The following is a 22835-nucleotide window of genomic DNA, read 5'->3' on the forward strand; positions in this document are numbered from 1 at the left end:
AGACTAAGGGCGGGATGGAATTCCCTAGACTAAGGGCGGGATGAATTCCTTAGACTAAGGGCGGGATGAATTCCCTAGACTAAGGGCGGGATGGAATTCCCTAGACTAAGGGCGGGATGGAATTCCCTAGACTAAGGGCGGGATGGAATTCCCTAGACTAAGGGCGGGATGGAATTCCCTAGACTAAGGGCGGGATGGAATTCCTTAGACTAAGGGCGGGATGAATTCCCTAGACTAAGGGAGGGATGGAATTCCCTAGACTAAGGGCGGGATGAATTCCTTAGACTAAGGGCGGGATGAATTCCTTAGACTAAGGGCGGGATGAATTCCTTAGACTAAGGGCGGGATGAATTCCCTAGACTAAGGGCGGGATGGAATTCCCTAGACTAAGGGCGGGATGGAATTCCCTAGACTAAGGGCGGGATGGAATTCCCTAGACTAAGGGCGGGATGAATTCCTTAGACTAAGGGCGGGATGAATTCCCTAGACTAAGGGCGGGATGGAATTCCCTAGACTAAGGGCGGGATGGAATTCCCTAGACTAAGGGCGGGAATGAATTCCTTAGACTAAGGGCGGGATGAATTCCTTAGACTAAGGGCGGGATGGAATTCCCTAGACTAAGGGCGGGATGGAATTCCCTAGACTAAGGGCGGGATGAATTCCCTAGACTAAGGGCGGGAATGAATTCCCTAGACTAAGGGCGGGATGAATTCCCTAGACTAAGGGCGGGATGAATTCCCTAGACTAAGGGCGGGATGAATTCCCTAGACTAAGGGCGGGATGAATTCCCTAGACTAAGGGCGGGAATGAATTCCCTAGACTAAGGGCGGGAATGAATTCCCTAGACTAAGGGCGGGATGGAATTCCCTAGACTAAGGGCGGGATGAATTCCTTAGACTAAGGGCGGGATGAATTCCTTAGACTAAGGGCGGGATGAATTCCTTAGACTAAGGGCGGGATGAATTCCTTAGACTAAGGGCGGGATGAATTCCTTAGACTAAGGGCGGGATGAATTCCCTAGACTAAGGGCGGGATTCATTCAAAGTGCCTTCTAACACTGCTGCACTGAACTACAGACAAGGTGCCTTTTTTTAAAAGAGAATTTCCCAGAGTTTTGCAGAGAATGCATTTATGGAAAAGGTTTTGGATGTCTGCTGAAGTGTCAAATACCTTTTTTTTAATAAGCGCCTTCGACATCACCTTAATGAGCAGTGCCTTAGTCGCTCAATGTACTACAGCTTGAATCCCGCCCTAACAGTCTTGCCAGTTTTCCACGTCTCTGGTTCGGAGCAGAGCGCCCCTAGCAGGGTGGAGGACTAACTACAGTTAGCGTCAGAGTGGTTCTCAATACTATATTGTACCATTTTTAACAGGTGACCCCAAGGGACCTGGTCACACTGGACAGGCAGATTACTCCAAGGCCTGGGAGGAATATTACAAGAAAATGGGTATAAACAGAAATACATGTTTTGCCAAGCTTCAGTTCTTAGTCTTTTATTGGAATTAACTGAGGATCAGTTTAAACAGCTATGGGGCTTTGAAACGGCAGCTTGGTTGCTGTGATCATTTGTGGTTGCGGTCCACCAGTTGGTTGGTTTCAAGCCCATGCTGTTTAGACTGGTTTTGTACTGGTGTTCCTATCTAACCACGGACTGGTGTTCCTATCTAACCACGGACTGGTGATGCTATCTAGCCACAGACGGACTGGTGTTCCTATCTAACCACAGACGGACTGGTGACGCTATCTAACCACAGACGGACTGGTGATGCTATCTAGCCACAGACGGACTGGTGACGCTATCTAACCACAGACGGACTGGTGACGCTATCTAACCACAGACGGACTGGTGACGCTATCTAGCCACAGACGGACTGGTGATGCTATCTAGCCACAGACGGACTGGTGACGCTATCTAACCACAGACGGACTGGTGACGCTATCTAACCACAGACGGACTGGTGACGCTATCTAACCACAGACGGACTGGTGATCTTATCTAGCCACAGACGGACTGGTGATGCTATCTAGCCACAGACGGACTGGTGACGCTATCTAACCACAGACGGACTGGTGATGCTATCTAGCCACAGACGGACTGGTGATGCTATCTAGCCACAGACGGACTGGTGATGCTATCTAACCACAGACGGACTGGTGATGCTATCTAGCCACAGACGGACTGGTGACGCTATCTAACCACAGACGGACTGGTGATGCTATCTAGCCACAGACGGACTGGTGACGCTATCTAACCACAGACGGACTGGTGACGCTATCTAACCACAGACGGACTGGTGATGCTATCTAACCACAGACGGACTGGTGATGCTATCTAACCACAGACGGACTGGTGATGCTATCTAGCCACAGACGGACTGGTGATGCTATCTAGCCACAGACGGACTGGTGACGCTATCTAACCACAGACGGACTGGTGATGCTATCTAGCCACAGACGGACTGGTGACGCTATCTAACCACAGACGGACTGGTGACGCTATCTAACCACAGACGGACTGGTGACGCTATCTAGCCACAGACGGACTGGTGATGCTATCTAGCCACAGACGGACTGGTGACGCTATCTAACCACAGACGGACTGGTGACGCTATCTAACCACAGACGGACTGGTGACGCTATCTAACCACAGACGGACTGGTGATCTTATCTAGCCACAGACGGACTGGTGATGCTATCTAGCCACAGACGGACTGGTGACGCTATCTAACCACAGACGGACTGGTGATGCTATCTAGCCACAGACGGACTGGTGATGCTATCTAGCCACAGACGGACTGGTGACGTCAGACGGCGGACGCTATCTAGCCCAGACGGACTGGTGACGCTATCTAACCACAGACGGACTGGTGACGCTATCTAGCCACAGACGGACTGGTGACGCTATCTAACCACAGACGGACTGGTGACGCTTATCTAGCCACAGACGGACTGGTGACGTATCTAACCACAGACGGACTGGTGATGCTATCTAACCACAGACGGACTGGTGATGCTATCTAGCCACAGACGGACTGGTGACGCTATCTAACCACAGACGGACTGGTGATGCTATCTAACCACAGACGGACTGGTGATGCTATCTAACCACAGACGGACTGGTGATGCTATCTAGCCACAGACGGACTGGTGACGCTATCTAACCACAGACGGACTGGTGATGCTATCTAACCACAGACGGACTGGTGATGCTATCTAGCCACAGACGGACTGGTGATCTTATCTAGCCACAGACGGACTGGTGATGCTATCTAGCCACAGACGGACTGGTGATGCTATCTAGCCACAGACGGACTGGTGACGCTATCTAGCCACAGACGGACTGGTGACGCTATCTAACCACAGACGGACTGGTGACGCTATCTAACCACAGACGGACAGGTGATGCTATCTAGCCACAGACGGACTGGTGATGCTATCTAGCCACAGACGGACTGGTGATGCTATCTAACCACAGACGGACTGGTGACGCTATCTAACCACAGACGGACTGGTGACGCTATCTAGCCACAGACGGACTGGTGACGCTATCTAACCACAGACGGACCGGTGACGCTATCTAGCCACAGACGGACTGGTGATGCTATCTAGCCACAGACGGACTGGTGACGCTATCTAACCACAGACGGACTGGTGACGCTATCTAACCACAGACGGACTGGTGACGCTATCTAACCACAGACGGACTGGTGATCTTATCTAGCCACAGACGGACTGGTGATGCTATCTAGCCACAGACGGACTGGTAGCTATCCAGACGGACTGGTAGCCACAGACGGACGACGATTCCGCTCTAGCCGACGACTGGTGATGCTATCTAGCCACAGACGGACTGGTGACGCTATCTAGCCACAGACGGACTGGTGACGCTATCTAGCCACAGACGGACTGGTGACGCTATCTAACCACAGACGGACTGGTGATGCTATCTAACCACAGACGGACTGGTGATGCTATCTAGCCACAGACGGACTGGTGACGCTATCTAACCACAGACGGACTGGTGATGCTATCTAACCACAGACGGACTGGTGATGCTATCTAACCACAGACGGACTGGTGATGCTATCTAGCCACAGACGGACTGGTGACGCTATCTAACCACAGACGGACTGGTGATGCTATCTAACCACAGACGGACTGGTGATGCTATCTAGCCACAGACGGACTGGTGATCTTATCTAGCCACAGACGGACTGGTGATGCTATCTAGCCACAGACGGACTGGTGATGCTATCTAGCCACAGACGGACTGGTGACGCTATCTAACCACAGACGGACTGGTGATCTTATCTAGCCACAGACGGACTGGTGATGCTATCTAGCCACAGACGGACTGGTGACGCTATCTAGCCACAGACGGACTGGTCTTTCTACAGACTGGGATTAACAAGACCCTTGTATAAAGAGTATATTCTTTCCTCTGCACATCCCATACTGTTGTCTTGTCTATCTATTACCTGCTCATGTGCTGTAACACTGACTACATGGTAAAGGAACATAGTTTGACTCTGTGTGGAAGGTTGTTCTGTTGAGACTAAATCAGTGTTGTGTCATTTCCAGGACAGCCAGGCCAGCAGCCACAGGACTACACCAAGGCTTGGGAGGAGTACTATAAAAAACAAGGTGAGACGGCTGCCACCGAATCTCTCAAAGTTTAAACTGCTGGCAGTAATGGTTTAGTAAGGCAAAGATGTCCTTGGTCACGTTGTGGGCAGCTGTGCCCCCCCTCTCAGCTCTCTCTCTGTAGTAGAGGGTCTGTCTCCACAGCTGCCCCAGAACAAGGCAGAGGGATTCTGTCCCACCACCCGAAGAACCGGTGGTGGGGTCGTTCCCCTTCTCACACTCACACCGATGTAGTTCTAAAAACCTCTCCTTTTAGTATCCCAACCCTTTTTTACGGATTTTGATCTATTCGAGACCTGGTCCACTTTGGTAGCACTGACTTGACTAGTCTCTATTACCTGCTTACCGATCTCCAAATCAAAGTTGATTGGTCGTGTACGCAGATTTGGAGATGCAGTGAAAAGCTTGTGTTTCTAGCTCAACAGAGCAGTAATAAAATACCTAGCAATAAAACACAATCCAGAAGAGAAACATTTACATTTACATTTTTTGTCATTTAGCAGACGCTCTTATCCAGAGCAATTAGGGTTAAGTGCCTTGCTCAAGGGCACATCGACAGATTTTTCACCTAGTCTGCTCTGGGATTAGAACCAGCGACCTTTCGGTTACTGGCACAACGCTTTTACCCACTAAGCTACCTGCCGCCCTAGGTGAGCAATGTCCGTCCATACACACCACAACACGGACAGTATATGAATAGGAAAAGGTGTTTACAGCAGTAGTTATATAGGATGAGCCATGACTAGAATACAGTATATACTCATGAAGTGGTCCTCTGTAGCTCAGCTGGTAGAGCACGGTGCTTGTAACGCCAAGGGTAGTGGGTTCGATCCCCGGGACCACCCATAAACAAAAAACATGTATGCACGCACGACTGTAAGTCGCTTTGGATGAAAGCGTCTGCTAAATGGCATATTATTTATTATTTTATTTAAAACAGTATGTAAACATTATTAAAGTGACCAGTGTTCAATGAATATGTAGATGGGGCAGCAGCCTCTAAGGTGCAGGGTTGAGTACCTGTAGTAGCAGCTAGTAACAGAGGCTAAAGTTCGGGGCAGGGTGCTGGGTGGAGGCCGGCTAGTGGTGACTGTCTAACAGGCCGATGGCCTGGAGATATAAAGCTGTTTTTCCAGTCTCTCGGTCCCAGCTTTGATGCACCTGCACTGTCTCCGCCTTCTAGATGGTGATGGTTAACAGGCCGTGGCTCAGGGTGGTAACATTTCTCTTAATGTTTAATCAGCCATAAAAAAATAAACAATTTTAAGCAATAAGACATCGTAAAATGACATGTGCTGGCTACCAGATGACGCTCCCCCCCCACCCGTTCAGCAATGATGGTAGTTAATGCAGTTTTTAGGTTCTCTGCTGTGTGCCTCCATGTTCTCAGTGGGCAACACATGGCCCACTTCCTCATCAGTGTGATTGCTCGTGGCAGTGCTGTATGACAGCGTGTCCACAGACGTCTAACCTGTTAACGCCATGTATGGTGTTGGAAACCTTGCGCTTGGTACTTGCAGAGCAGTAATTTCTCCATCGGGGCCGTCACGGTTTTTCGACATGGTTATAGATATGCCATTAGGGTATTAAAGCAGACATCCTCTACCATTGACAATGGCTGCGTATCAACTGCAATAGTTTCTGTAATCAGTGCTGTGATTTTGTCACGCTGTCCATTATTAGGCTTTTGTGTGAAGAGCCCGTGTGTCTGTTGGCGGCCTACGCTGCTTCCCGCGACGGTTTGGGTCTCACGGTGCATCTTTCAGATGGTTAAGCATTGCACCTGTACTTGCCACTGTAGCTCAATTTCTCCTTGTAAAGTTTGCATTTCACCATCTGTTTCCCATATATTCATTTAGCAGTGGTGGGCCACCACTCAAAAATATGATTATTAAAAAAATTTTAAATAGTTTTTGGGATTGGTAAAACATTTTCAGTGTTAATGTAAAACGAAAACCAGATATAAAGATGTATAAAATAAAATAATGGAGTTATGTGTTTTTTTTATAAGATCTCAAAGATGTAGTAACAATCACAAAGATATTATAAAAAAATTTACAATCTCAGGGAGATTCTAAAATTCCAAAAATGTCATGGCATGGGGGCACACATTGATTATTATTATTTTTTTTACCGTGTTTGAGTCACTCAGAAAGCATAAGAACACAGCATAAGCAATTAAACTAGGTTTAAAACAGCAAAATGTTGTCTCTGCGGCCAAGAGAGCCTAAAAGATGTTGGTCGGAGACGGATCTTTCTTCTAAAAGTTAACGGATCACAATTTAGTTTAAAAGTTCACACCCCTAATCTCAACTCATCTCATCGTGATCCCCCTCTAGTCTGGTTGGGTTCCATACTGTTGTCATAATATTTTTTTGTATTATTCACTAGACTAGTGTTAATGCCAACCCTTGGATGTCGGGAGTCCATGCGGTCTCATCCATGTTTCTAACTGTGTCCGTCCCTGCCCAGGTCAAGCGGCCCCGCAGGCGGGAGCAGCGCCAGGTGGTCAGCCAGGTGGTCAGCCGGGTGGTCAGCCAGACTACAGTGCTGCCTGGGCGGAGTACTACCGCCAACAGGCTGCGTATTACGGACAGGGAAGCCCACAGGCCATGGGGGCACAGCCACAAGCACCTCAGGTACGCCTTCAATGAGACCTTTACCCCCCCAGTTGTTGTTCGACTTCTCCGCTATCTATTTCTGTTTTCCTGTATCGTCCGTCTGTCTTATTTTTTGACTGTAACCCTCATTTCAACTCCCTTGCTGTGTTTTTTTATAAAGCCTTGTGTCTTATCGCATCTGTGTGGCTAACCCTGTTCCTTCCACTGGGTGTTATAGGGGAGCGGAGGAGTCGGTGTGGCAGAGAGCAGAAACTAATGCTCCTCTTCCCTCTATTTAAACAGGTTTTAATATGATGTGTGAAGAAGTTGCGTCCATGTGTTCTGCTGTTAACATGGCCTGTATGTTCTATGTATTTCTTCTGCACAGGGCCAGTAATGTGAAGTGGACATAAAGTAAATGCTACATTGTGGAAACAAAACAAACCCCTTTGTTAAATGTGTTGGATGGTGCAGATGATGCCTTGAAGATCTTAATTTCCCCCCTTGGTTGGTTTGAAGTGTTTCACAGTAGATGTGATGGCAGCGGTCTGTCTGGAGACACAAACCCTTCGTCCTTTGATATCTATCTTTTTGTTTTTCTAGTTTTGTTTCTTGTAAATGAACGGTTTGGTTTTTTTAGTGAGGTAATTATGTTAATTCCAGCCCCCTGTATCTTATCTTTGTCATACTGTGTGGTTAAAGAGCTCCTGTTATTAACTAGCTAGTTGTTTACCGTGGAAAAATCATCTCCATTTTTTAAATAATATGCCTGTTGTGTTTTGCAATAAAACAAAGTGAAACCTCCTGTGTTGGTAAGTTGGGTTGGTAATGGATATGACAATGTGAACTCTACTTCAAATCATGTACCTTTTTTTGTTTGTTTTTGTTTTACCATTATGGCAGTGTCTCTCCGACTCTACACAGCTCTTGGTAACTTTACCACGGTGTTTTTAGATGTGCGTTCGTCTCACTGCTTTTTTTCACCGGGGTCCAGTTTCGGTGTTCCCCAAGGTTCTGTTCTAGGACCACTATTGAATAGAAAAAATGTCCCCGTCTTTCCTCTTGGTGATATTAGCCTGTTTTTCTACCTCCGTCTACTGCTCTGTAGTACTAGGCAGATGTTTGTTACACCGTAATGTAGTATTAGTGGCTTAGCGTTGTGCTACATCTGACTCATGCATTACCTGCAGTGTTCGGGTTGTTGCGGCATCTCTGTCAAGCAGCTGAACGTATAATCTTGCCTGGTGTGCTGACTGACTGACGTGGTGTCGTCTCAAATGGTACCCTATTCCCTTTTAATAGTGCACAAGGCTCCCTAGAGCTCTAGTCAAAAGTAGTGTGCGATTTTTATAGGGAATAGGGTGCCTTTTGAGACATCCTGAAGCGGACTTTGTTGTGGTAACTTAGTGTGCTGCACTGTTTTCATAATATGAGTAACTTCCTCCTTCACAGGCAAGTTTAGACGAGCGGTAAGCAAAGCAAGTGTATATATGACCTTTTTTTTTAAAAATCCAAAATGTTCCTCAGAAAATGTGACTCTCACGTCAGAAATGTTGCATTCGTTTTTTTTATTATTATTAGTGCATTTTTTGCTGCTCCCTCTGTCTCTTCTAGGACGTGGTAAACTGACGTGGTAAACTGACGTGTTCTGTTTTTGCTGTATTGCATTGCATTCAAACGTTTGTTCTCTTCCCCCCCCCCTTAAAATGTATACATTTCCTGGCCTTTTGATACTATAAAAAACGTGAAATGCAAAAGTGGTATTTTTATTTTTGCTCTGCCCATGCATTGTTCTGTTAGTTTATCCAACGGAAGAACGTAGGTTGTCTGTAGGGCCGAGGGGTGGTCTGAGCTGGTCTGAGCGGTACCATCAGCCAACAGGGTTGACCTCTGACCTCCTACTCTGTAAGTACAATACTGTGACTATATATAACAAACCCAGTTACTGTAAGTATTATACTGCTATGACTATATATAACAAACCCAGTTATTGTCTGGCTGTCAATGTATTTCTTTGACTGATGATTACAAAACGATTGTTTCTGTCAAATTGCACTTTTTTTTTTTTCCTTAAAAAAAAAAAAAAAATACTGGGTAAGTATAAAAAGTTATGATAAAGTACAGTATCTTGGAATTGTTGTCATTCTGAAATTATAAACGTGTCTTTTGACCATTTGGACTTTTAGAGTACATTGAATATTGCATTGCAGTTTGTTCTATCCAGGCTCTGTTGTTTTTAGGTAGGAAAGTGTTCTACCAATAATATTTATTGTATTGGTCATTTACCAGTCGGACTGTTCAGTTAGCACTCTGAACTGAGGCGTAAGGATCCCTTCCTATCGAAGCAGAATGCTTTGTGCAGTGGTTCATTTTAGGAATGTTAGAAAGTGCTTGATTTTAGATAACAATAGTTTTGAAGTGCCGTTGCAAGGCCAGAATAGAGATGTAATTATGAATTTATTGAATCATTATTTGAAAAATAAATGCCGTTTTGAGTCTTTAAGAATTTAGTTGATATTAGAAATGCATATTTTCACTGCAGTAATGGTGTGATTCAGTCTGAAATGTCTTCTCGTTTTCCCCCATGGTAGCATGTTGAAGTTGTTTCAATGCTGTTTTTATTGATGTCTCCCATCAGCATGTTGGGTTGTCATTCAGTAGAATGTTCTACAAGTGCTTCTGATTCTAAGTGATGCAGTTATTCCATTGATCTGCTCTGACATGCCATTCTATTGATGTTGAGTGCTGTTGTTCTGAAACAAAACTTAAGGCTGTTTTGAACTGAGTGAGTGGCAAAACGGCGCAATATCATATCTGTGTGATCTTTGCAGTATCACTGTCACCCCCCAGACCTTGACCCTTAGGTTCTGCTGCGGTCACACAGGTAAGCGACCCTAAGGAAAACACCTGTGTTCTGACCTGTCATATATACAGGATATATATATATATATATATACCCAGATGGGATCCGTTTATACTCACCTGAATTTGCCTGATATATTTCTGCTTACCTGTGCTGTTTCGTAAACAGTAGCTGTGCTAAGGTTATTTTAATAAACCATGTCCAGGTAGGATTTGTAGTGATATCAACCGCTGTTTTGCTCATAGTATATTGATGATAGTGCTGTGATCTGATGGTGATGAATGACTTGCATGGTACTTCATGAGTTGTTGTATGGTTTGTTCTCGAGAGCAGCGATGTTTTTTTCCTCTTAGCCAATGCAATGTGGTTTGATTGCTTCTCCCAACTGACTTATCGTAGGACAATTTGCAAAAACGCGTTCTTTCTACATGCTCTTTTAAGTTCTCATTTTCTGAGGTCATTTTGTTGTCATTGATATACAGTATCCCCCCCATGATGAGGTATATTAATAATGCATAACTTGGTAAGTCTCTGCAGTGTGATCTGTGATGCATAGAGCTCGAGCCCTGTACTTTTTAACATTAATATAAACTGCATACGGTCAACTGTCATAAAGCCCAGTGTGCATATATGCGTACGTGTTTAAGTCTACAACCGTTTCTAAAAGTACACCTGCACATGATGCTCATGCTGTTGAACTGACTTGACTCATTGGTGTAATTTTTTTTAAAGCTGTGAAGTGAAATATACATTCTATATTGCCACAATGCTGCAGTGCTGTTACGGTGTTCTCATAAAAACCCTGCTGCCTGCCTCCACCTCTCACTCAGATGCTGTTGGGAGCCAGAGAAGGTTCTAGAAGCCAGCGTAGGTTCTAGATTCAGGAACAGGAACCTGTAAAGTTTGTCCCTCTCGTAAAGGAGACTGAGAGAGGCGTCCTTTGAGAGGCTGGTGATCAAGGTGTAGGTGACCGTTCGAGAGCGAGCTCCAGATAAGGTAAAAAAAAGCAAAGCAAATGAAATACAGAATTCTGTGATTTGCTAAAGTTACCTGCTGTTTGCTAGTTAGGGCTGTCTTTTTTATTTTTTATTTTTTGGGGTCCAGGCCTCTCGTCTTAACGCAACATGCCGTAGAATTTCTGCTAGTTGTCTGACTGAACTGATGTCTAGTGTTTCTTCATGATGATTCTATTGAATGCCTTCCTTTGCCCACTCACCCACTGGGTGCGTCCCAAATGAAACCCTATTCCATAATAGTGCCCTACGGGCCCTGGTCAAAAGTAGTGCACTATAAAGGAATATGGTGCCATTTGGGAGGTAATCACTGTCATGATAACTAGAGCTTGTTGCATAGTTGAACCACCATCAGGACTCTAAAGTCCACCATTTTTAGTTGCATATGCTTCTAAATATTGTGTGACCTGACATTTATTTATTTATTTTGTGAGCACCAGTGTGTCAGGGGGAAATAAATCACCCAGATAATAATTGTAATGATGGGCTTCGCTGGGCCGTTGTTTCCGAGTGCCCTTGAGGGGGGAAAAAAGCCAGCGCAGATTCACTCAATCTAAAGCCTACATTTTAAAGAATGCATCAGTGATTTGTATTTCTTGCACATTTCTGAAGAAGTAACGACATGGGAACGCCTGTCAAACGACTTCCTGTAGCCGGTTAGTGATGCCGTCATTTCTAAATGCTTTCTCATAAAACTTTCCAAATTTTAAATGTTAACTGCAACGTAGGCTTAACTAGCAATAATGATCTAATGTTCATGGTCTTTTGTTTTGCAAACTGCTATTGAATGCAGTAAAGAAACACCGCCAGCCAAACACCTTTTTTGAGGTGCGCAATTGAAATTAAAGGGTAACTATACCCTCAAATATTTGTATTTTCTTCCCCAGACCTCAAAAGGCGTCTCCTGATGTAGTTTAAGCATTGCTGTGGACTTAGAACATCCAATTAATTTATTTTGTGATTTTGAGTGAACCTTTATAAAGTAAAAAGGGGCAATCCGACACCTGGAAGAACTAAACCGAGAGTTTTAGATTTTGGTGTTATGGCAAATGTATTGGTATTGGCTGGTAAGAATTTGAGTGGCTGGTAAAAAAAAAAATAGAATTGCGCTGGTAGATAGTTTTTCTTCGAGCGGTCACAGTGACATTTTTTTAAGACCTGTTCATAAACCGGGTCGTTCCAAATCCACACTCAGGCGTTTTTTTTTCTCAGTCGTATTACCTCAACTAGTTAGTTAACAACCTGGTTACTTTACCAGTATATCCAATCACCTGGGGGGCACAGAAGGAAAGGAAGGGACACCAACGAATGAATGACTTGCATGTCTCATCACAGACTTGATGCTCTTAAAGAGACGGTGTAGGATTTTCACTGTAATGGATCTCAACAGGTAGTGCTATTACTCAATGTAGAAACCTCATATTCCATAAATTACTAATTTCAATGGCAGGTTTTTGTATCAACATTTTTAGCTTTTTTACAGGGTTAAATATTAGTTTCTAGAGCTCAACATGTGCTTCAAAAGTAGCTAGAATGCATAAGGCCCATTTATTTTATTTATATTTTTTGAGATGGCATAATCTTCTGGTGCTGCTAGATTTTTTGCTTTAGGAGCACCAGTGCTACCACCGTTAATTTTAGACCACTGCTAGAGATGGTTATCTGAGAAGTAACCCGGGAACTGCTGTTTTTGTGATTTTTCAAATGTCAAGATCTTTCAACCCTTTCGGCAGGAAATTGTAGAGTTGGCTACTTTCTAGTTTTCACTTAATTCATTAGAACCCACACGTCCCTTTTTAGAACCCACACGTCCCTTTTTTTACTTTATGAAATAATGCAAAATTAGAAAATCACTAGCAGTGTATTCTCTGTGTGAGATGCTCTCTCCTCTGAGCAAAGTGTTAAGGCAGAGTTTTGGGTTTTGGGGGCGTAGAAGAGTAAATCAGAATGGAGAAATGTGGATCATGCCTTAGAGGTAAACAAATCAAACAGGTTTCATGTGATGCTTTATTATCAAATGTATCTTTTTTTTTGTTTGTTTCCTGTCTTTTTTAAATGACTGTGCATCTTTGTTGCCCTGTGCAGTAATAAAGCTGTTACATTTAGCCATTGTGTCTGCTCCTTGTTTAACTTTCATAGTCAACTGGCCCCGTGTCGCTCAGTTGGTAGAGCATGGCTCTTGCAAATGCCAGGGTTGTGGGTTCGATTCCCACCGGGGGGCCAGTATGAAAAATGTATGCACTCATTTATTATATTACAACATACACTGAACAAAAAGCTTGTTTGTCAAATTTTATGCACAAATGTTTACATTCCTGTTAGTGAGCATTTCTTCTTTGCCAAGATAATCTATCCACCTGACAGGTGTGGCATATCAAGAAGCTGATTAAACAGCATGATCATTACACAGGTGCACCTGGTGCTGGGGACAATAAAAGGCCACTCTAAAATGTGCAGTTTTGTCACACACAATGCCACAGATGTCTCAAGTTTTGAGGGAGCATGGAATTGGCATGCTGACTGCAGGAACGTCCACCAGAGCTGTTGCCAGATAATTTAATGTTAATTTCTCTACCATAAGCCGCCTCCAATGTTGTTTTAGAGAATGTGGTACTACGTCCAACCGGCCTCAACCGCAGACCACGTGTAACCAGGGCCTACACATCCGACTTCACCTGCGGGATTGTCTGTTGGGGTGGGAGGGTTCTGTCTAATAAAGCCCTTTTGTGGGGAATAACTAATTCTGCTTGGCTGGGCCTGGCTCCCAAGTGGTCATGGCTGCACCGTCATGTGAAATCCATCTATTAGGGCCTAATGAATTTGTAAAAAAAAAAAATACATTTATTTATTTATTTAACCTTTATTGAACCAGGTAAGCCAGTTGAGAACAAGTTCTCATTTATAATGATAATAATAATATGCCATTTAGCAGACGCTTTTATCCAAAGCGACTTACAGTCATGCGTGCATACATTTTTGTGTATGGGTGGTCCCGGGGATTGAACCCACTACCTTTGCGTTACAAGCGCCGTGCTCTACCAGCTGAGCTACAGAGGACTGCGACCTGGCCAAGATAAAGCAAAGCAGTGCGATTAAAAACAACACAGAGTTACATATGGGGTAAACAAAACAAAGTAAAATACAACAAAATAATATACAGTGTGTGCGAAGTTAGTTATGGAGGTAAGGTAATAACGATTTGGACTTGAGAGTTGCTTGCACCTGTTCTTTATTTAGGGTGAACGCCAGCAGCAGTATGGTGACTGAGGAGAACGTGTGGGGGGTAGTAGGATTACTTTTATCCTATCCCAGGTATTCCTTAAAGAGGTGGGGTTTCAAGTGTCTCCGGAAGGTGGTGAGTGACTCTGCTGTCCTGGCGTCGTGAGGGAGCTTGTTCCACCATTGGGGTGCCAGAGCAGCGAACAGTTTTGACTGGGCTGAGCGGGAACTATGCTTCCGCAGAGGAAGGGGAGCCAGCAGGCCAGAGGTGGAAGAACGCAATGCCCTCATTTGGGTGTAGGGTCTGATCAGAGCCTGAAGGTACGGAGGTGCCGTTCCCCTCACAGCTCCGTAGGCAAGCACCATGGTCTTGTAGCAGATGCGAGCTTCAACTGGAAGCCAGTGGAGTGTGCGGAGGAGCGGGGTGACGTGAGAGAACTTGGGAAGGTTGAACACCAGACGGGCTGCGGCATTCTGGATAAGTTGTATATAATTGAGATGGACAAACTATGGCGTAAGGGAACGATGAGTGGATAAGAGGCAATCCATCATTTCAATGAAACTACATTAATGAGCGAGTAGTCGACTATTGGTTCAGCATTCTTGAAATGTAATTCAGAACATGGGCCGTTCTTACAGTATTCTCCCTGTACACCAAGTCAGAACCGTAGGATAAATAAAGGGGGCATATAAGCAGACAATGAAAGCTCTTACAATATTCAATGATTACATTTCTCTAAAACAGGCTATAGGCTACATGTGCACCACCAAGTCAGAACAGTAGGCTAACTTCTGAGGGAGAAGGGGACCCAATTCTTAGGGTGAGATCTGTGCCGCTAACCGCTTACTACACAACACACTAAGTATTACTTTCTTAGCTACTGTAGACACATCTCCCGGGCATATTTCATCATTTATGCAGCAGCACACAAGACCACATTTTTGGACTCACCGTTGTGCTCACTTAATCATGGAGCGGTGGTCCTTCTTGAGGGCAGTGTTGCCAACTCCTCAGTAAGGAAAGTAGCGAAATGACATCACCTAATTGGCCATGTGCATGTAATTGTGATGGATGCTGTAGGAGAGAGGAATAACGCTGTAGGAGAGACAAAACGGTGTGTAAAAAACACCCACTATAAAAAGCATCTAGATATTATCTCACGTTTCTTTTAGACTAACATTCAGTTTAACAGTGGAGATCTGTATAAACCTTGCTGTCTGTCTCTCTGACATTTGCAACATTGTTTCAATATTCAAATTCAATCTCCAGATGTCCCATAGTAATGAACATGTCTGGGACAGGCAGGCAGCTTTCCTCACAGTCGAAATCATGAATAAGTTAGATTTTTATGGATACAAAGAAATGTCAATTGAATAAAGGTAAAACGAAACAAAGTGCAGCTAGTTTGCAGTCTTTCCAGCTTCAGTTTGAAGCAGTGTTGCCAACTTAGCGACTTTGTCGCTATATTTAGCGAGTTTTAAGACCCCTCTAGAGAAACATTTTCAAAAAAGCGACAAATCTATAGCGACTTTTTCTGGTGTTATTGGAGACTTTGAGACTGTGACGTATCGTTCTTACTCTTCTCAACGAGCAGCGGGTGCTGCCGTGGGGGCCACCCCCGTCCCAAAGCACTCTCAGGGGGCCCAGTCCTCGCGCAGCAGTCCCTCCCAGCTGCAGTCAGAGCAGGAGATGTTCACCCCTCCGCGTCCAGACTGCAAATGAATCGTGCATGCGGGAAGCCGCATGGCTGATCCCGCCCTGGCATACATTCAGGGCGGGATGTAAATGTAGGGTGTTTTTTTACTCACTTTTTGTCTCTCCCACGACGTCATTCCTCTCCTACAGCGCCCATCACAATTACATGCACATGGCCAATTATGTGATGGCGTCATTTAGCGACTTCTAGGACAGCCAATAGCTACGTTCCTTACTGAGGATGTTTTGTGTTAGCTGTGTTGTTGACTAGCTCCTCTGAACAACAGTGTCCTGAAGAGAGAGCATATTTTCTTTGCCAGGCGAAATCACACCTGATTAGTTAATTGTTATGATGTATCCAAATATAAATCTCACTAGAAAACAGCTTAAACAATCGCAAATGCAGCTACTTTGCTGTTATTCTGGTTATATTTATTTGATATTACTAAGTTAGCTATAGTTTGCTAGCTAGCAAGCAAGGGATAAGACCGTTGCCAGACAGAATGGCAATAGAACATTTAGGGGAAAAAAACAGGGATCATGTCCATAGAAACAGAACAAAAAGACTTAACGACTGGGTCTCGTCTCTGGCAACCAAACCGATGGAACGAACGACCAGCCGGCTTGGGAAGCAACCTTAGATTTGTACCGGGGACTATATCTTGTGGATGAATGAAATAGTATGAATAAATCCATCAAAAATAACCTTGAAGCTGGTGTTTGGAGGATATATTGGCACGGTTTGCCAGCCCTCGACTTCCTCCCTGGCCTAACACCACCCGTGCCATTATATCCTCCAAACACAGGCTTCTTGGGCATCATCACTTAAGTAGAATTGCATTAAATTATATTATAAAAAAGCAATTTTTTCATGCAGTGCTTTTATTAGAATGGATATCTCTCCCTCCCTCCCTCATCCACGATGGTCTGCGAATCCACAACCTTCTGGCTACTTTGCCATGTAATTTTTACAAAACGGAAGAACAGAACAGTTTCTAAAACAGCATATCTAAGGCGCTGGTCTGTCCTAGGAGTGAGGGTAAATGGTAGGCATGTTCTCTGCTATCCACTTTATTTCAAATATTATTTTAGGTATAGGGGTCTTTTTTTTCCTCGTTCAGGGAGGGTAAAATATATATTTTACTGGAGGGAGGACCATTCATTTTCATTTCTGAGATCCAATTTTCTCCAGGTATCCCTCATTATAAATAACGTAGTCCCGAAGACTGAATTTAATTAAGGAGCTACTTCTTTCTTCAGCCTTGCAGACAAAACACACTGCAATTGCCTAATAATCATATTGCATAGGCTATATTACATGGAGGTGTACCCCTAAATGTAGGCCTACGACGTTTTATATGCATTATTATAAATCATCTGTCACATGCGTTATTTGACTCGAGGACAATTACATGTTGCACTCTCGTTACCATCCTACAGATAGCAGTATTGAAGTTATTTTAAATAAGTTTTATCACGAGTCTGAATACATTTCATGAGGTGCTTCTTGTTGGAGTCCCTCTTGCAGACCGACATAGGCTACTGGCACTGCTACATAAATAATCATTGCACTATAGAATAGGCCAGAGGTACTCAACTCTTACCCTACGAGGTCCGGAGCCTGCTGGTTTTCTGTTCTACCTGATAATTGCACACGCACCTGGTATCCCAGGTCTAAAATCAGTCCCTGATTAAAGCAGAACAATGAAAATGCAGTGGAACTGACTTGGGAGGTGTTGATAAAACAAGTTTACTGGAGAACGGAGACCAAGTAGAGACTTTCGGACAAGGTGGATAATTGTATAATATGAGGCAGTTTATTCAGAGGTAAAGATATCTGTAAATAGCGTGCACGGACCCGTTCGTCAACCTCGTAGGGAGATATCTGAGAGAGCGAGCCCCTAAACATTGTGTGCTGACATTTTATACAATAAAATAAAGTAGGTTGATTCTAGTAGTTCTGATCTTCTGATTGGTCCTGATGAGTTGGTCGAGGTCACTTCCATTGCATTGGCTCTGAGTCGGGTTCTCTGTCTTCAGATGTTCAGCCTAAGAGAAGGGGGTTTTTGTGTGTGTGTGCTTAACAATGATGATGTGTGTGTGTGTGTGCGTGTGCGTGTGTGTGTGTGTGTGTGTGTGTGTGTGTGTGTGTGTGTATGTTTAACAATGATGATGTGTGTGTGTGTGTGTGTATGTGTGTGTGTGTTGGGGGTGTGTGTGTGTATGTCCTCAGAGCAATAACTTGTGAGTTGGGAGAACTGAGAGACCTATGGCGTGGGTGTTGTCCATAGCCACCTGCTGACAAGGCCGACAAGATAGAAGTCTTTGTGCATTGTATTAAATCCAAAGGCCCAACACAAGATGGGTCATGCACAAGATTTTAGTCAGACCAAGCTATAACATTATATATATTTACTACGACAGAGGTTCAGAGTTGAGGCTATATTCCGTAGACGTGTAAACCTACACTTACATGTAAAACATTTTAGATGCATTATTAGAATCATCCATTTCGTCAAATGCATGGACCAGCAGTGAACTGTTTTCCAAAAGCTTGATGCGAAGGAGGACTCGAACCCACGGTCGTTTGAGTCAACTGCTTTAGCGATATGGGCCACCAGGAAAGCGAATGGTGGTACCGGTACGCGACACGAACTTTTGTTTTTAACAACCCACTATCGACTTGATTTGTATAGATCTCCATATTTTCTCATTTTGACTACAATATAATTAAGACTAGACTCAATTTTAAAAAGAGTGCCAAAAATGAACACAGTGCTGAAGGTATGTACAGAACCTTGGGCTCATATTTCCTACATTACTTTATAGGGTGTTCACCCATAAAATGATTAATTAATTCAAGGTTTATACAAATATGTCCATTCTACAGAGAGTTGCGTCAGAAAAACAACATCCCCAACCCCATGTCTCTACTCAGAATGTAGCATGTTTAGAGTGACTGGGATGTGGTCATGTTTAGAGTGACTGGGATGTGGTCATGTTTAGAGTGACTGGGACGTGGTTATGTTTAGAGTGACTGGGATGTGGTCATGTTTAGAGTGACTGGGATGTGGTCATGTTTAGAGTGACTGGGACGTGGTTATGTTTAGAGTGACTGGGATGTGGTCATGTTTAGAGTGACTGGGATGTGGTCACTGCTCCACGGCAGAACCGCGCTAACTTTCAACGTCAACTGACCCGCTAACTAGAGGCTGCAGGTTCGTGAGTGAATACATGGGCTTTTTCTAAATGAAATCCGCGGAATGCAAAACAAAAAATGGGGACTAAATATATATATATATTTTTTTACAAAGCTAACAGACAATTTCAATATCCACCCTCCAAAGACAACCTGTTCCTGTTTGATGGTGTATTTCTGTCTTTCCCGTAAATCGCCGTTGAAACTAGCGAGCAATGGTAACTGCAAATTAACCTTCTTATTTAAATCAACACTGGCAAGTTCATTAAGATTATAATATTGTAGTTAACGATTTAATGAATAATTCTACGTGATTTATAATGATAGGGCAAAGAGAACTACATTTTGACTTTTAATTTCGTAGCTCCCTCTTGACTTGCCCCATTTTTATGAACATTCCAGCGCAGTAAGCCCTATACTTTATATGTTTATATTAGACTAATGAAATGACCGAATAAAACCTTTGTGCCATGGGCCTTCTTTCCCCAGACTTGTAGAGGACATTGTCAGGGAACAGTTGAACCATGATATCTAGATGCCAGTCACACTTGAATCAGTCAAATAAAGACTTCAATGAAACCGCAGTGTTTAGCTTCTAAAACATCAGACTAATAATCATGTCTAGGGTTGCAACATTCTGGTAACTCTCCCAACATGTTTCCTGCAATTCCGGTTGTATGATTCCCAGATTTCTTGCTTATTCTCTCCTGATTCCAGGAATCTTCCAACCAAACACTTCTGGAATTTTGGAAAGTTACCAGAATTTTGCAACCCTCATGTCCATTGTCCCATTAAAGTGTTGTTTGTATTAACAATGCAAACTCACTCTGTCAAAACATCACTCACTCCAAGGTTACTTTAACCATTATGATTTTCCATATTATAACGTGCATTGACACCATGATCATTGTGTGTGGAGAGAATAATTCTTCTTGAGTGACAGAAAGGTATGAACATGTTCCAGTCAGTCACCATTATATTGGGCCTTTATAAGGAGGTGTCTGTCAGTCTGGGTTGAGACACTAGCGCAGTTTCAGTCTCTCTACCCGGTCAACCCCATACTCTTTTATCCGTAAGTTACTAGGGGTAGATCTGGGCATCGGGGCTTCTCACTGCCTCCACCTGGGCGGAGGGGTAGAGTTGGGGGCCGGCAGTCGGTGAGGGAGGTGGAGGTGTTGATGTGCCCCAGGGAGCGGGAGTCGGCCCCCAGGGAGCGGGAGTCGGCCCCCAGGGAGGCCAACAGCAGCTCAGACCGGCAATGGAGGTGGAAGAGCAGGTCCTCAGCTAGCGTCTCCACACTGCAGTAACGCACCTTCTCCAGGTCAAAGATATCCTTCAGGAAGAACAGCACATGATCCTGGTGGGGAGAGTGGAGGAAGATAATTAGATATAGAGTATTTGGGCCGGTTTCTAAGACACCGATCAAGCCTAGTCCTGCTTTTCAGTCCAGTCTAGGAAACCGGTTCATTGAGTAGGTGTTATGGAGACATGGAACATCCTTAAAAAACAGATTGATTGATATGGAGTAGTGTTACGATGGCTGAGTCTCCCCTGGCTTCAGCTGGACAACCTGATCAAATAAAAGGTAATATTATTCTACCTTGAAGAAGCAGCAGAAGTCGTGCAGGGAGGTATTGGACCCTAGGAAGCCCCAGGCCAGGACAGGACTGATCTGCTCACACACAGAGTAGAAGTGGGCTATGAACCCATCACGCACCTGGAGGACGAGGACGAGGGTTTGAATACAGGCTAACCACAAAAGTACCATTTTCAAAAATTCCAGCAAAAAAAACATTGCTGTACCCTCATGTGTTGTCTCTTCTGCTTCAGCACCGACCAACAGCTAGACGCCACCGCCTGTCAACACAAAACACAACACAATGCAATGCTGCTAAAACATTCTCACCCATCACTGCCTATTCTAGACAGACTTTTTTTCATGGTCCTTCGAACCGGACACAACGTGGGTCTCTGGGCTGTAGTTGTCTACGTGGGGAGACGTAGTGTCTCCGACTCACCGTCTCTTTGAAGGACGAGTTCAGCCAGCGGTTGTTGACAATGTTCTGGATGGAGATGGGAGGATTCTCCAGGTCCTCAAATGAGTCCATCAGGATGAAGTCCAACACGATGTCATAGAAGTTCAGGTATTTCACCTGGTGAGGAGGAATAACATTATACACAGTCAGATCAGTGTGTGTTTGAGATCAGGATGAAGTCCAACAGGATGTTTAGGTGTTTTACCTATAGCAGGGGAACATATAAAACACTTTCAGATCTCTCTGTGTGTGTGTGTGTGTCTCACCCCTCTCGTGGCCAGCAGTGGGACAGTGTGTGTGTGTCTCACCCCTCTCGTGGCCAGCAGTGGGACAGTGTGTGTGTGTCTCACCCCTCTCGTGGCCAGCAGTGGGACAGTGTGTGTGTGTCTCACCCCTCTCGTGGCCAGCAGTGGGACAGTGTGTGTGTGTCTCACCCCTCTCGTGGCCAGCAGTGGGACAGTGTGTGTGTCTCACCCCTCTCGTGGCCAGCAGTGGGACAGTGTGTGTGTGTCTCACCCCTCTCGTGGCCAGCAGTGGGACAGTGTGTGTGTGTCTCACCCCTCTCGTGGCCAGCAGTGGGACAGTGTGTGTGTGTCTCACCCCTCTCGTGGCCAGCAGTGGGACAGTGTGTGTGTGTCTCACCCCTCTCGTGGCCAGCAGTGGGACAGTGTGTGTGTGTCTCACCCCTCTCGTGGCCAGCAGTGGGACAGTGTGTGTGTGTCTCACCCCTCTCGTGGCCAGCAGTGGGACAGTGTGTGTGTGTCTCACCCCTCTCGTGGCCAGCAGTGGGACAGTGTGTGTGTGTCTCACCCCTCTCGTGGCCAGCAGTGGGACAGTGTGTGTGTGTCTCACCCCTCTCGTGGCCAGCAGTGGGACAGTGTGTGTGTGTCTCACCCCTCTCGTGGCCAGCAGTGGGACAGTGTGTGTGTGTCTCACCCCTCTCGTGGCCAGCAGTGGGACAGTGTGTGTGTGTCTCACCCCTCTCGTGGCCAGCAGTGGGACAGTGTGTGTGTGTCTCACCCCTCTCGTGGCCAGCAGTGGGACAGTGTGTGTGTGTCTCACCCCTCTCGTGGCCAGCAGTGGGACAGTGTGTGTGTGTCTCACCCCTCTCGTGGCCAGCAGTGGGACAGTGTGTGTGTGTGTGTCTCACCCCTCTCGTGGCCAGCTCCACCTCTGTGTTCTCCCAGTGTTCCGGGTGCTCCAGGAAAACGATCATCTCCTCAAACACTTCCTCAAACCTCTTTGGGCTCTGTCGACCAATCACACAACTCCGTTAAGAATACATTTACATTTTAGTCATTTAGCAGACGCTGTTATCCAGAGCGACTTAGTTAGTGTGTGCACACATTTTGTATACTTTCTTCAAGTACAGTGAAATGCCTGTCTTGCTTGCCCTTTCCCAACAATTAGCATTATTAGCCAATAACAAACCTTAGCCAATCACAAAAAGCACCCACTCAGCTGATCAAACCAGTGGGACTATCCTATCACATAGCCAGTCAGTAACAACTAATGGTAGAAGTGTATAGTTTCACCATTAATAGTTTATCTAAAACAACTCTTA

The 22835-nt window shown here is 44.9% G+C and overlaps 2 protein-coding genes across 2 annotated transcripts in view; one reads left to right on the top strand and one right to left on the bottom strand.

The window, feature by feature from the left end:
* LOC121535693 (far upstream element-binding protein 1-like) overlaps positions 1 to 13226 on the top strand; it is a 39488-nt gene extending 26262 nt beyond the window's left edge. The window contains 4 exon segments of the mRNA XM_041842958.2: positions 1374 to 1448; positions 4583 to 4645; positions 7118 to 7284; positions 7634 to 13226. Coding sequence (XP_041698892.2) covers positions 1374 to 1448; positions 4583 to 4645; positions 7118 to 7284; positions 7634 to 7642 — 314 coding nt within the window. The 3' untranslated portion in view covers positions 7643 to 13226.
* A 5167-nt stretch (positions 13227 to 18393) lies between these two features.
* The window catches only part of miga1 (mitoguardin 1), a 66711-nt gene continuing 62269 nt past the window's right edge, over positions 18394 to 22835 (bottom strand). The window contains exons 12-16 of the mRNA XM_041842957.2: positions 22422 to 22520; positions 21254 to 21388; positions 21039 to 21092; positions 20836 to 20952; positions 18394 to 20592 (exon numbers count right to left, since the gene is read on the bottom strand). Coding sequence (XP_041698891.2) covers positions 20302 to 20592; positions 20836 to 20952; positions 21039 to 21092; positions 21254 to 21388; positions 22422 to 22520 — 696 coding nt within the window. The 3' untranslated portion in view covers positions 18394 to 20301. The remainder of the gene's footprint in view (positions 20593 to 20835; positions 20953 to 21038; positions 21093 to 21253; positions 21389 to 22421; positions 22521 to 22835) is intronic.

The sequence above is a fragment of the Coregonus clupeaformis genome, chromosome 21 (genome assembly GCF_020615455.1).
Source record: "Coregonus clupeaformis isolate EN_2021a chromosome 21, ASM2061545v1, whole genome shotgun sequence".
NCBI lineage: Eukaryota > Metazoa > Chordata > Actinopteri > Salmoniformes > Salmonidae > Coregonus > Coregonus clupeaformis.